Source organism: Humulus lupulus, chromosome 5 (assembly GCF_963169125.1).
Source record: "Humulus lupulus chromosome 5, drHumLupu1.1, whole genome shotgun sequence".
Lineage (NCBI taxonomy): Eukaryota > Viridiplantae > Streptophyta > Magnoliopsida > Rosales > Cannabaceae > Humulus > Humulus lupulus.
This window is the reverse complement of record NC_084797.1, coordinates 243,592,618-243,607,019: the sequence shown is the minus strand read 5'-3', so window position 1 is coordinate 243,607,019 and position 14,402 is coordinate 243,592,618. Positions and strand designations below refer to the sequence as shown.

At 37.4% G+C, this 14,402-nt stretch overlaps 1 protein-coding gene and 1 long non-coding RNA gene across 6 annotated transcripts; both read left to right on the top strand.

Moving 5' to 3' along the window:
• The first annotated feature begins 1,559 nt into the window (after nt 1-1,559).
• LOC133778701 (uncharacterized) lies at nt 1,560-4,978 on the top strand. 2 transcript variants are annotated; one of them, XR_009869130.1, is made up of 3 exons: nt 1,585-2,430; nt 3,555-3,623; nt 4,242-4,978. It is a non-coding gene; the product is annotated as an uncharacterized LOC133778701 (long non-coding RNA). The 2 variants fall into 2 exon arrangements; XR_009869129.1 differs by lacking the exon at nt 4,242-4,978 and having other exon boundaries at nt 1,560-2,430; nt 3,555-4,241.
• Nucleotides 4,979-4,993: 15 nt separating this feature from the next.
• On the top strand, nt 4,994-12,644 carry LOC133778700 (uncharacterized). 4 transcript variants are annotated; one of them, XM_062218705.1, is made up of 3 exons: nt 4,994-5,936; nt 11,696-11,764; nt 12,383-12,644. In XM_062218705.1, the coding sequence occupies exons 1-2, from the start codon at nt 5,030-5,032 to the stop codon at nt 11,761-11,763; spliced, it is 975 nt and encodes a 324-aa protein (XP_062074689.1). In that variant the 5' UTR covers nt 4,994-5,029; the 3' UTR covers nt 11,764; nt 12,383-12,644. The 4 variants fall into 4 exon arrangements, 3 of the variants coding, with proteins under 3 accessions (XP_062074689.1, XP_062074691.1, XP_062074690.1); XM_062218707.1 differs by lacking the exon at nt 11,696-11,764; XM_062218706.1 differs by lacking the exon at nt 12,383-12,644 and having other exon boundaries at nt 11,696-12,382.
• Nucleotides 12,645-14,402: the final 1,758 nt, after the last annotated feature.

The following is a 14,402-nucleotide window of genomic DNA, read 5'->3' as shown; positions in this document are numbered from 1 at the left end:
TCAATATATAAATAAAATAAAATAACATAAAATAAAATAGAAAACTATATTATAAAACTTACCTTAGGGGGCGACTTGGAGAAGGAGGGGGTGGCAGGGGTGGGTTCACGGTGGCGTCGAGGTGGGGTGGGCCTCGGGTGGGGTTGGGTGGTGTGGCGTCAAAGTGGGGTGGGGTGTGGTGGGATCGTGGTGGCCATCAGGGTGGGGTGGGGCCTCGGGTGGGGTGCCGTCGCGGTGGGGTGGTCTCGGGGTTCGGCGTTGCAGTGGTGTGGTGGCCGGGGAGGCGTCTGGTGCAGAGAGAGAGAGGTTGTGGAAGAGAAATGGGGAATAAGGGAGGGGCGGCTGGTGAAATATCATTAAACTTTTGCCGGCGCAACGAAACGCGCCGGCAAAAGTCACATTTATTGCCCTAGTACAAAACAATGTCATTTCATTTAAGTGGACTTTTGCTGGGGCAATATTTGACTTTTGCCGACGCAACGAAACACGCGCGGCAAAAGTTTTCACCTACCACGTGTGTTTTAAATTGCGAAGGCAGGAATTTTCCTGCTATACTTTTGCCGACGCATTTCGTCAAACGTGCCGGCAAAAGTATTTTCACCGACGCACTATTGCGCCGGCAAAATTTTTTTTTTTCTTTTCCTAGTTTAATTAATAAAATTATTTCAATTATTCGTACACAATAATTGAAACATTTTATAGTCTAACACAACAAAATACTAGTTCACATGCTTAACGTAATACTAATCTCGGGTGTTATATCGAAGGAGATCAAAACAGTCATGCACTACTAACAAGCTAGGTTAATTATCAGTACTGCTTAACATTTCCAATATTTTAACACTTACAGTTTAAACAAACTATTTATAATATCCATAATTACGAATATATACTAAATATATCTAAAAATTGATGTGCTTAACTTATTTTTCGGGTGTTATATTGAACGAGATCGAAACAGGCACTACTAACAAAATATGTTAACTAGCAGTACTGCTTAACATTTCGAATATTTTAACAATTAACGGTTTAATCGAACTATTTATAATGTTCATAATTAATAATAAAATACTAAATGTATCTAAAAATTGATGAAATTTGATTACATACAACCTACCCTATATATATCACAAGAGTTTATCTATTTACACATTAAATAAAATTGCCATTAAATCTTATTAATGATAATAAAATATCAGTGGTATGATCTGTAATATCCGTTTTCCCGGAAGGGCAATTTCGTAATTTTCCCATTGTGTGCATCCTTGTCATTTTTTTTTCTTTTCCTTTGATGGATTATTGGATATGTATGACTTCCAATGGAAATAAAATTCATGGTTTCTCATGTTTGAGTTTTTGTGGAATCACAACATGAGAATAATGTCAAGTGAATAAATAATGGCTCGGGTTAAGTTATTTTATTTATTTAAAAATTATAATAGTAATTATTATTATTATTATGAGCATAATAGTAATAATAATATGCTTGAAATTATTTTATCTTATTATGTGTAATTTTTTTATTTACCATAATATTAAATATTAGAATTTGTGAAAAGACCATAATACCCTCAAGTTTGGGATTGGTTCAAGGGGCATTTTAGAGACTTTATTTCTTCTGTTTTAACATGATTAAATATTCATAAAATTGATTAAATTTTTGAAATTTAACTGATAATATCAGTTGTGGAACTTAGTCAATTTATTTTATTTTTTTTTTAAGAAAAAAAAAATAAATTCCTTGAAAAGAGGATTTTACCACTTCAAACGCTAATTTATTTTTTTTAAACCTATTTCCAAAACGTGTTACCATGATAATCTGATGAAGAAATCGTGGGAATATTGAGGGAATCAAAGGATTGAAGAGAGAGAGTGTTCTTATCGTTTTTTTTTTAAAGAGAAGAAATTTTTGAGTTCTTGCACTTGGGAAAAATCTGGGCAGTAAAGAGCATTGTAGAATCATTCTAGGGGAGGAAATAAACATTTTGAGTGTGAGAAATACATTTATAAAGCCTCGGATTGTGATTCACCATTTTTATCCAAGAAAATGCATATTCTTGGATAATTTTGGATTTAAGTGTGTTCAAGAGTGTATGGTGTGTGTGGTTGGTGATAAACAAGCTTAGGGGACTCCAATAATCGGTTTTGACGTGAAGAAATGGGCTGAAATGGTCTAGAGCAAGAAAAACTAATTTTGAGCTCCATTTTTGGCGGTACACCGGACTTGGAGAAGAAGACTTCGGAACAAGGGGTTACGGACATCTTTTTGGGCTGGGGTCTATTGATTTGAAGTTCTGGACATAAGGGGATCATTTTCCAAGCAAGAGAAGGATTGGAAAGCAGCAAAAGTCAGCCATAGAGTCGCCGTCGCCGGAGAAGAAGACAAAACCGGCGATATTCCCGGCGAACCCGATCTGGGTGTTTACTGAGGTGTTTTTTTTGGTTTTTCAATCTTAAAAATTAGTACATTAATTTTAGAGCATTTTCCAACTGGTTTCATATTTTTCTGATTTTTCTTTGAATTATTATGATTTATTGAAGTTTAAATAAAGATTAATTATGAAAAATATTTTTATTGTTCAGAAAAATATGATTTTATGTTTCAATGATATCTGTATGTTTTAGAATGACTTTGTACGTTTAGATTTAAGTTTTGATCGTATTTGATAATTTTCTTCAATTATTTACTTTTAAATGTGTGATTTAAGAAAATAAATGTGGAAAATTATTTAAAGTATTCTGAAAATTCTGAGAATTTTTGTATATGTTTAAAATGAGATTCTAAGGCTCTCTGTAATTTTATTTCGAATTTGTATCATTTATGAAATTTTCATGATTTATTTGGCTTATGTTATATTTTAAATATAAAAAAAATATTAATGCTACTGTTCTGAACCTTAGATAATTTTTGTGTGTTACTGTAGGGTGTAGAAACCGATCTGTATAGTTAGATTCTATTTTTAATCAGTTATTAATTTTTCTTTAATTAATTAGTTTCTCTATAAATTAATTAAGAAAATTAGTTATTTTGCCCAGAAAATTCTAAAATAATTTTTATAAGTTTATTTTGGAATTTTAAACAGTTCTGTATGTTAGTTTGATTTTTGGGCTTGGTTGTGTATTTATTTATATTATTTGGGTTTTATTTGAGAAATTGAGGAAAAATAATTTATAAATGTTAAAAATTATTTTTCTGGTCGTATATGAGAATTTGCTGATTATTTAGGGTTCTGGAAAAGTTATTTATTAAATTTTGTTGTCATATGATAATTTTTATAAAATTATTGAGTCTTTAATGTAATTATGATATTAAAGGGTATTTTGGTAATTTCACATAAAAAGTAATTATATGAATTCATGCGATATGTTAGAAACATCATTGTTTGTGTATGTGACATGATGGTTTGGACCTTTTGTGGAAAATTGTTTTAATTTACGTGTCATGCATGTTAAAATGGCATAGTTAAATTATTTCGATAATTAAGGTTTCGAAACAAAACCTTAACGCCTATTTTATTTTTTCCTAAATTTTCGCTGTGTAATTGGACGTCTAGGAGCTAGTGGTCATCGAGGTGACGCAGCGAGTGGTTCGAGACACGTCAGCGGAAAACGCACTGTGTAAGGTAAGAAGAGTGGACATCTGCGCATAGGGTGTACGTTATGCGTACAACCTTGTTTTCTTATTTGTTAGTTATGTAATTATATTTGTGACCTGAATTGTTGCATTAGGTTGACTAGCATGAGGATAGTGCTAGAGATTTTTAGTTAGTAGACATGCTAAGAGGATAGAGTAGGCGTGCTACTAGATTTTATCTGCTTGTGTGAGTATAGCACTTGCAGGAATTATCTTGGGTGTGTATAACTCATGATAATAGGATGCCACCACGGAACTGCCGAGTGTGAGTACAGCGCAGGCAGGGCAACGATGTCTCGAGGGAACGGCCGAGTGTGAGTACAGCGCAGGCTAGACTAGTAGCCACCGTGGGAATGCCGAGTGTGAGTACAGCGCAGGCAAGGCAGATTACATTTCATGTCCGATCAACATGACTTGTTAGTATTTATGTGTGTGAGTGTAACTCACATTATGTTAGTGTGATATGGTGTTTATATATCACACGATGATTATTGTGCTTATGATGTTTATTTATGTTTAGTTGAAAGTTTATGTTTTCTGGTTTGGGGAGTTATGTCCTACATAGCTCTTCTTACTGGGCGTTAGCTCACGGGTACTCTGTGTGCAGGTAAAGGCAAAGCAAAGCAGTGAGTGGTGCGGGCTCGAGGCATGGACGAAACATGTTAGAGGCTGGGCTCCAGTTATTTTATGTTTTTAGAAATAAATGTTATGTTTTTAAATTTTCAGACTTGAATGGTTATTTTCCTTATGTTTTGTTATTAAACCTAGCGTCCAACATTTTTATTTTTAAATAATGAGATCTCATTGCTGCTTAAATTTTAAATACATATGTTCTCTTAGTGTCTTAAAGTATTTATTGTTTATTATTTTTAAATGGACTCCCTAAGTAACGTCTCGGGAAATCGGGGCGTTACAGTATGGTATCAGAGAAAAACGGTCCTAAAGAATCTGTGATAAGCCCTAACATGTAAAGTTCATCGCCAAGGACGAGCTCGACTCACTGTACTGTAAGCGGTTAAAGATTACTTAAGAATTTTTGCTTTTTGACTATGCACATTTATGTACTTAGTGTTCTCTTATAATGATCTCTTACCGCAATAATTCCTTTTCATTATAAGTTATTTACGTGTGTGGTTCAGGAAATTGAGAATGCTCCCTCGTAGATCAGTCAGAGTAGGACGTGGTCGAGGTAGGGGGAGAGCAGCAATGAATGCAGCACAGCCCGAACCGCCACAAGGATGGGAGGAACGTTTTGCGAGAATGGAAGAGACCATTCAAAGACAGAACGCAGAGATCAATCAACTGAGGCAGCAAGCTGGGCCACCTGTAAGGTCTGAAGCACCAATGGTTATTCAGCCACCTGCCATCGTAGGGTTACCAGTTGCGGAGAATCGTATGGAGCCTTTGTTTGAAAGGTTTCGAAAGCAACACCCGCCAGTGTTTGAAGGCAGCATCGATCCTGTCCAGGCAGAGGAGTGGATCAGTGGGATGGAGAGGATCTTGAACATGATGGGAGTTCAAGGAAATGAACGAGTGGTGTGCGCATCTTTCATGCTGAGAAAAGATGCTCGGATTTGGTGGGAGGTAGTGGAGCAATCACGGGATGTTAACACTATGGATTGGGACGGATTCAAACAAGTGTTTAATGATAAATACTACAACTCAGCAGTGTTAGCAGCAAAAATGGATGAATTTACCAAGCTGACTCAAGGTAATCTCTCGGTGACAGAATATGCACAGAAGTTCGATCGGTTGGCGAAGTTTGCCAAGGATCTTGTACCTACTGACAAGGTACGAGCGGACCGGTTTGTGAGAGGTCTAAAACCAATGATAGCTCGGGATGTGGAGATTGTTTCTAGAGGTGCTTTCACCTATGCTGAAGTGGTGGAAATGGCTCTTACGGCTGAAAGAAGCGAAGAGAGAATCTGGAAAGATAATGCTGCTAGAAGAGATGCTAAGAAGAGTGGGGCAACCACCTCCACTGACAATAGGAAAAGGGTACAGGACCAGCCAAGCCAAGCCAGAAATGATAAACGGCCCAAGCCCAACAATGACAACCGTCCTGGTGGAAATGGTAGCAGAAACATTCCACCTTGCCCTAAGTGCACAAAACGCCATCTTGGTGAGTGCAGAGCTGGAGTTTGCTACAAATGTGGGAAGGAAGGTCATGTGAAGCGCAATTGTCCGACATGGGAACAATCTGGCAGTAAGGAAGAACAGAAGAAGGATGACAAGTACGTCCCAGCCAGAGTCTTCACCATCACCCAAGCTGAAGCTGAGGCAAGTCCTTCCGTCATAACAGGTCAGATCCCTATGGCCAATATCACATGTAAAGTTTTATTTGATTCTGGTGCATCACACTCTTTTATTTCTAGTAGAACTGTAAATGTTGTAAATGCACCTAGTGAAATATTTGATGTGGGGTTTGGGACTATGTTACCTTCTGGGGAAATTGTAATATCTAAAAATTGGGTTAAAGCTGTACCTTTATGGATAGGTGGGAGGGAATTGTATGTAGACCTGATTGTATTAGATTTGTATGATTTTGATGTAATTCTGGGGATGGATTTTCTTTCCAAATACGGTGCATCTATCGACTGCAAACGCAAGAAAGTGGTCTTTGCACCGGAAGGTGGAGATTCGTTTGAGTTCGAAGGCATAAGCAAGAAACCCAGAACTCCTATCATATCAGCGATGAAAGCTAGAGAAATGTTGCAACACGGATGTTTGGGGTATCTCGTGAACATGGTCAATGAAACCGAAGAGACAGAAAGGAGACCTGAAGAGACAAGAGTTGTAGCTGAGTTCCTCGATGTTTTTCCAGAAGAACTGCCAGGTTTACCTCCGCACAGGGAGATAGAATTTGTAATTGATCTGATGCCCGGGACAACGCCAGTATCTCGAGCACCATACAGAATGGCACCAGCAGAATTGAAAGAGCTCAAAACTCAATTGGAGGAATTACTAAAGTTGGGGTTCATCAGACCGAGCTATTCTCCTTGGGGCGCACCAGTGCTTTTTGTCAAGAAGAAAGACGGGTCTATGAGGATGTGTATTGATTATCGGGAGCTGAATAAGGTCACAATAAAGAACAGATATCCTTTGCCAAGAATCGATGATCTGTTTGACCAGCTTCAGGGGACCAAGGTGTTTTCAAAAATTGATCTTCGGTCGGGATACCATCAATTGAGGATCAAGAATGATGATATACCAAAGACAGCCTTCAGAACCAGGTACGGGCATTACGAATTTCTGGTGATGTCGTTTGGACTCACAAATGCCCCAGCAGCTTTTATGGACCTCATGAACAGGGTTTTCAAGGAGTACTTGGATCAGTTTGTCATTGTGTTCATAGATGATATATTGGTCTACTCCAAGACAGAAGAAGAACATGAGGTTCATTTACGTCTGACCTTGCAACGATTAAGACAACATCAGCTATATGCCAAATACAAGAAGTGTGAGTTCTGGTTATCTGAGGTTGGTTTTCTGGGTCATATTGTCACCGATGGAGGAGTGAAAGTAGATCCTGCAAAGATTGCTGCAGTGAAAGAATGGCCAAGACCAAAGAATGCCTCGGAAGTCAGAAGTTTTCTGGGTTTGGCGGGCTATTATAGGAGGTTTGTCGAAGGGTTTTCAAAGATAGCCGCACCGATGACAGAATTGACAAGAAAGAATCTAAAGTTCAATTGGTCAGATAAATGCGAGCAGAGCTTCCAGGAATTGAAGAGTCGGCTTATATCAGCACCTGTACTCAGCTTACCCTCAGAGGACGGGCAGTTCGTGGTTTACTGTGATGCATCAAAACAAGGGTTGGGATGTGTACTGATGCAGTCTGGTAAGGTGATAGCCTATGCCTCTAGGCAACTGAAAGATTATGAGCAGAGGTATCCGACACACGACCTGGAATTAGCAGCGGTTGTCTTTGCACTGAAGATTTGGCGTCACTATCTCTATGGGGTGAAATGTGAGATTTACACCGATCACAATAGCCTCAAATACTTCTTCACCCAGAAGGAGTTAAATATGAGACAGAGGAGATGGTTGGAGTTAGTCAAGGATTATGACTGCGACATACTATACCACCCTGGTAAAGCCAATGTTGTGGCGGATGCACTTAGTCGCAGAGGGCCGGGAATGGTTTCTTATTTACAAGGAGTATCAAGGAAGATCCTAGAAGACATGGAACGCGCTGGTATAGAACTGATCACAGGAAAACTTGCAAAGGTTACACTTCAGTCCACCTTGTTAGAAAGGATCAGGGAAGGACAAAATGCAGACAAGAAGTTAAGTGACCTAAAGCAAGAGATGCAGGATGGGAATGCCAAGGATTTCACTATGTCAGATACTGGACTAATCAGATTCAAGGGGCGTATTTGTGTGCCAAACAATGATGAGCTGAGGAAAGAGATTCTGGCAGAAGCTCATACTACCCCATATTCAGTTCACCCCGGGACCACTAAGATGTACCATGACCTTAAGGTATTGTATTGGTGGTCGGGAATGAAAAAGGATGTAGTGGAATATGTGGCAAAATGCTTAACCTGTCAACAGGTTAAGGCAGAACATCAAAGACCAGCGGGGCTATTGCAACCGTTGAATATTCCTGAATGGAAATGGGATGAGATATCTATGGATTTTGTGACGGGGTTACCTAGGACCACAAAACAGCACGATGCAATTTGGGTAATTGTGGATAGGTATACTAAGTCAGCTCACTTCCTACTAGTGCGCATGACTTATTCTATGGATCAGTTCGCCGAGTTGTACATGAATGAGATAGTACGGCTACATGGGACACCGTACTCTATTGTGTGTGATCGGGATGCTCGGTTTACATCATCATTCTGGGAGAGTTTGCAAAGAGCGATGGGAACTCGGTTGAAGTTCAGTACAGCTTATCACCCAGAAACGGATGGTCAAACTGAGAGAACAAATCAAATCTTAGAAGATATGCTCAGAGCGTGTGTCATTGACTTTCAGGGATCCTGGAGTAGATACTTGCCACTAATTGAGTTTTCGTACAACAACAGCTACCAATCTACCATCGGGGTAGCACCATATGAAATGTTGTATGGAAGAAAGTGTAGGTCCCCACTTCACTGGGATGAACTAGGAGAGAGAAAACTACTTGGACCCGATGCAGTGCAACACACCAATGAGGCTATTCAGAAAATCAGGGCTAGAATGGTCACAGCTCAGAGTAGACAGAAGTCTTATGCAGACCTAAAGCGCAAGCATGTTGAGTTTGAAGTTGGTGATCATGTATTTCTTCGTGTGACTCCAAGGAAAGGAATCTCGGTGAAGAGGTTTGGCAAGAGGGGAAAGCTAAGTCCCAGATATGTCGGACCTTTTGAGATTTTGAATAGAGTGGGCAATGTGGCTTACAGGGTAGCTTTACCACCATCATTGTCCGGGGTGCACAATGTATTTCATGTGTCACAACTTCGAAAATATGTATCCGACCCATTGCATGTGCTGAGCTACGAGACCTTGGGTTTGCAGGAGGATTTGTCATTCGATGAGCGTCCAGTGAAAATACTCGATCGAAAGGAAAAAGTTCTAAGGAATAAGACCATTTCCTTTGTAAAGGTATTGTGGAGGAACAGTGTTGTTCAGGAGGCAACCTGGGAATTAGAGTCTGATATGCTGCAGCAGTATCCCGAGTTGTTTGAATAAAATTTCGGGACGAAATTTCTTTTCAGGGGGGGATAATTGTAATATCCGTTTTCCCGGAAGGGCAATTTCGTAATTTTCCCATTGTGTGCATCCTTGTCATTTTTTTTTCTTTTCCTTTGATGGATTATTGGATATGTATGACTTCCAATGGAAATAAAATTCATGGTTTCTCATGTTTGAGTTTTTGTGGAATCACAACATGAGAATAATGTCAAGTGAATAAATAATGGCTCGGGTTAAGTTATTTTATTTATTTAAAAATTATAATAGTAATTATTATTATTATTATGAGCATAATAGTAATAATAATATGCTTGAAATTATTTTATCTTATTATGTGTAATTTTTTTATTTACCATAATATTAAATATTAGAATTTGTGAAAAGACAATAATACCCTCAAGTTTGGGATTGGTTCAAGGGGCATTTTAGAGACTTTATTTCTTCTGTTTTAACATGATTAAATATTCATAAAATTGATTAAATTTTTGAAATTTAACTGATAATATCAGTTGTGGAACTTAGTCAATTTATTTTATTTTTTTTTTAAGAAAAAAAAAATAAATTCCTTGAAAAGAGGATTTTACCACTTCAAACGCTAATTTATTTTTTTTAAACCTATTTCCAAAACGTGTTACCATGATAATCTGATGAAGAAATCGTGGGAATATTGAGGGAATCAAAGGATTGAAGAGAGAGAGTGTTCTTATCGTTTTTTTTTTAAAGAGAAGAAATTTTTGAGTTCTTGCACTTGGGAAAAATCTGGGCAGTAAAGAGCATTGTAGAATCATTCTAGGGGAGGAAATAAACATTTTGAGTGTGAGAAATACATTTATAAAGCCTCGGATTGTGATTCACCATTTTTATCCAAGAAAATGCATATTCTTGGATAATTTTGGATTTAAGTGTGTTCAAGAGTGTATGGTGTGTGTGGTTGGTGATAAACAAGCTTAGGGGACTCCAATAATCGGTTTTGACGTGAAGAAATGGGCTGAAATGGTCTAGAGCAAGAAAAACTAATTTTGAGCTCCATTTTTGGCGGTACACCGGACTTGGAGAAGAAGACTTCGGAACAAGGGGTTACGGACATCTTTTTGGGCTGGGGTCTATTGATTTGAAGTTCTGGACATAAGGGGATCATTTTCCAAGCAAGAGAAGGATTGGAAAGCAGCAAAAGTCAGCCATAGAGTCGCCGTCGCCGGAGAAGAAGACAAAACCGGCGATATTCCCGGCGAACCCGATCTGGGTGTTTACTGAGGTGTTTTTTTTGGTTTTTCAATCTTAAAAATTAGTACATTAATTTTAGAGCATTTTCCAACTGGTTTCATATTTTTCTGATTTTTCTTTGAATTATTATGATTTATTGAAGTTTAAATAAAGATTAATTATGAAAAATATTTTTATTGTTCAGAAAAATATGATTTTATGTTTCAATGATATCTGTATGTTTTAGAATGACTTTGTACGTTTAGATTTAAGTTTTGATCGTATTTGATAATTTTCTTCAATTATTTACTTTTAAATGTGTGATTTAAGAAAATAAATGTGGAAAATTATTTAAAGTATTCTGAAAATTCTGAGAATTTTTGTATATGTTTAAAATGAGATTCTAAGGCTCTCTGTAATTTTATTTCGAATTTGTATCATTTATGAAATTTTCATGATTTATTTGGCTTATGTTATATTTTAAATATAAAAAAAATATTAATGCTACTGTTCTGAACCTTAGATAATTTTTGTGTGTTACTGTAGGGTGTAGAAACCGATCTGTATAGTTAGATTCTATTTTTAATCAGTTATTAATTTTTCTTTAATTAATTAGTTTCTCTATAAATTAATTAAGAAAATTAGTTATTTTGCCCAGAAAATTCTAAAATAATTTTTATAAGTTTATTTTGGAATTTTAAACAGTTCTGTATGTTAGTTTGATTTTTGGGCTTGGTTGTGTATTTATTTATATTATTTGGGTTTTATTTGAGAAATTGAGGAAAAATAATTTATAAATGTTAAAAATTATTTTTCTGGTCGTATATGAGAATTTGCTGATTATTTAGGGTTCTGGAAAAGTTATTTATTAAATTTTGTTGTCATATGATAATTTTTATAAAATTATTGAGTCTTTAATGTAATTATGATATTAAAGGGTATTTTGGTAATTTCACATAAAAAGTAATTATATGAATTCATGCGATATGTTAGAAACATCATTGTTTGTGTATGTGACATGATGGTTTGGACCTTTTGTGGAAAATTGTTTTAATTTACGTGTCATGCATGTTAAAATGGCATAGTTAAATTATTTCGATAATTAAGGTTTCGAAACAAAACCTTAACGCCTATTTTATTTTTTCCTAAATTTTCGCTGTGTAATTGGACGTCTAGGAGCTAGTGGTCATCGAGGTGACGCAGCGAGTGGTTCGAGACACGTCAGCGGAAAACGCACTGTGTAAGGTAAGAAGAGTGGACATCTGCGCATAGGGTGTACGTTATGCGTACAACCTTGTTTTCTTATTTGTTAGTTATGTAATTATATTTGTGACCTGAATTGTTGCATTAGGTTGACTAGCATGAGGATAGTGCTAGAGATTTTTAGTTAGTAGACATGCTAAGAGGATAGAGTAGGCGTGCTACTAGATTTTATCTGCTTGTGTGAGTATAGCACTTGCAGGAATTATCTTGGGTGTGTATAACTCATGATAATAGGATGCCACCACGGAACTGCCGAGTGTGAGTACAGCGCAGGCAGGGCAACGATGTCTCGAGGGAACGGCCGAGTGTGAGTACAGCGCAGGCTAGACTAGTAGCCACCGTGGGAATGCCGAGTGTGAGTACAGCGCAGGCAAGGCAGATTACATTTCATGTCCGATCAACATGACTTGTTAGTATTTATGTGTGTGAGTGTAACTCACATTATGTTAGTGTGATATGGTGTTTATATATCACACGATGATTATTGTGCTTATGATGTTTATTTATGTTTAGTTGAAAGTTTATGTTTTCTGGTTTGGGGAGTTATGTCCTACATAGCTCTTCTTACTGGGCGTTAGCTCACGGGTACTCTGTGTGCAGGTAAAGGCAAAGCAAAGCAGTGAGTGGTGCGGGCTCGAGGCATGGACGAAACATGTTAGAGGCTGGGCTCCAGTTATTTTATGTTTTTAGAAATAAATGTTATGTTTTTAAATTTTCAGACTTGAATGGTTATTTTCCTTATGTTTTGTTATTAAACCTAGCGTCCAACATTTTTATTTTTAAATAATGAGATCTCATTGCTGCTTAAATTTTAAATACATATGTTCTCTTAGTGTCTTAAAGTATTTATTGTTTATTATTTTTAAATGGACTCCCTAAGTAACGTCTCGGGAAATCGGGGCGTTACATGATCGACTATTTATTTGTTCCTCAAAAAATGAATAATTATATAATGTTTCAAGAAATTATCAATAATGAAACGTACATATATATATTAACAAAAGAACAATATTCGATCATATGATCGGAAACACTAATTAATAATGTTGAGTAAGACTAAAAGTGTATATATTCATAAACTTAATACAACAGTTTATTAGACCTATGATATATTTTTTTTATAAATAAACGATAATCATATGGTTAGATAAGCATAATCGACAACGATCACAACAATTTTAGTTCATAATTACAAGGTTAATTAATATTATTGATAATAAAAAACATGTTACACAATAAATATGATTTTATTAAGTGAATAAAACCCAACAATATAGTACCATAAAACAATATGGTAAGGAGTTATTACTTAAAACAGTGGCACAATCATTACCAAGCTATGCTATGAATGTGTTTTTATTACCGGAAGGGTTATGTCGAGAGATGGAGCAGTTGATGGCCAGGTACTGGTGGAAATCTGCCTCTAAGAACAGCAGGGGTATTCATTGGAAATGTTGGGAGAAGTTGTCAACTCACAAATCGAAAGGTGGTATGGGCTTCCGAAACCTACATGATTTCAACCTAGCGCTTCTTAGTAAACAAGGTTGGCGCTTACTGTGTCGACCCCATACTTTAGTGGCTAAGATCTATGCAGCAAGGTATTTCACTGGAGGTAGTTTCTTGTCTGCAAAGCTAGGTAGCAACCCCAGCTTCATTTGGCGTAGCATCATTGAAGCTAAGGAGATTATTCAAGCTGGTGCGAGGAGACGGGTTGGGCATGGGACATGCATAGATATTACACAAGATCCCTGGTTACCATGTACAGCTAACCCCAGAGTCAGTACTATCCACCCTTCTTTCACTAATCAGAGAGTGGCTTCTCTGATGACCACTAGGAGGATTGCCTGGGATGAAGATTTGATCAAGGATATGTTTAACAGTAGAGATGCCCAGCTTATTTTAAGCATTCCTTTAAGTGCAAGTCGCCAGGAAGATACATGGTTCTGGGCTTTTGAGTCCTCAGGGCCTTTCTCAGTAAAGAGTACTTATAAATATTTGCAACTTGGAGAGAATATGGGGATTCAGACCGACCAGGAGAGTAGTTGGAGCAAGATTTGGAAGCTGCGTGTGCCTCCAAAGGTTAAAGATCTGCTATGGCGAGCAGCTTCAGATTGTCTTCCCACTAAAGCTCAGTTGCGCCTGAAACATGTGGATATTGATGCCACTTGCCCTCTGTGCAACAATGATCGTGAGTCCATATCTCACTGTTTAGTGGAGTGCCCTATAGCTAGGGCCAGTTGGAACCGCACAGGTATTGGAGTCAACACTCATGTTGAGGGTACTTTTGCAGCATGGGTGACGTCTGCCTTTCAGTCTCATGATGGGGATCAGTTGAAGGTCATTGCTATGATATGTTGGGCACTTTGGCGCGTGCGGAATGACAACGTGTGGAAGGCTAAGCAAGCGAGAGTGGTGAGTGTGTGCAATTTGGCTAAGAATACACTGTTTCAATGGACTAAAGCTCAGGATAAGTTGGAGGTTCCTACTGCTGCTTTCTTGACTAAAGATGATGGGGCAGAAAAGTGGACAAAGCCAGTAGAAGGTGTGATTAAAGTCAATGTTGATGCCGCTCTGTTTCCGGATGAAGGAAATTTTAGCTTTGCTTGTGTTGCTCGCAATG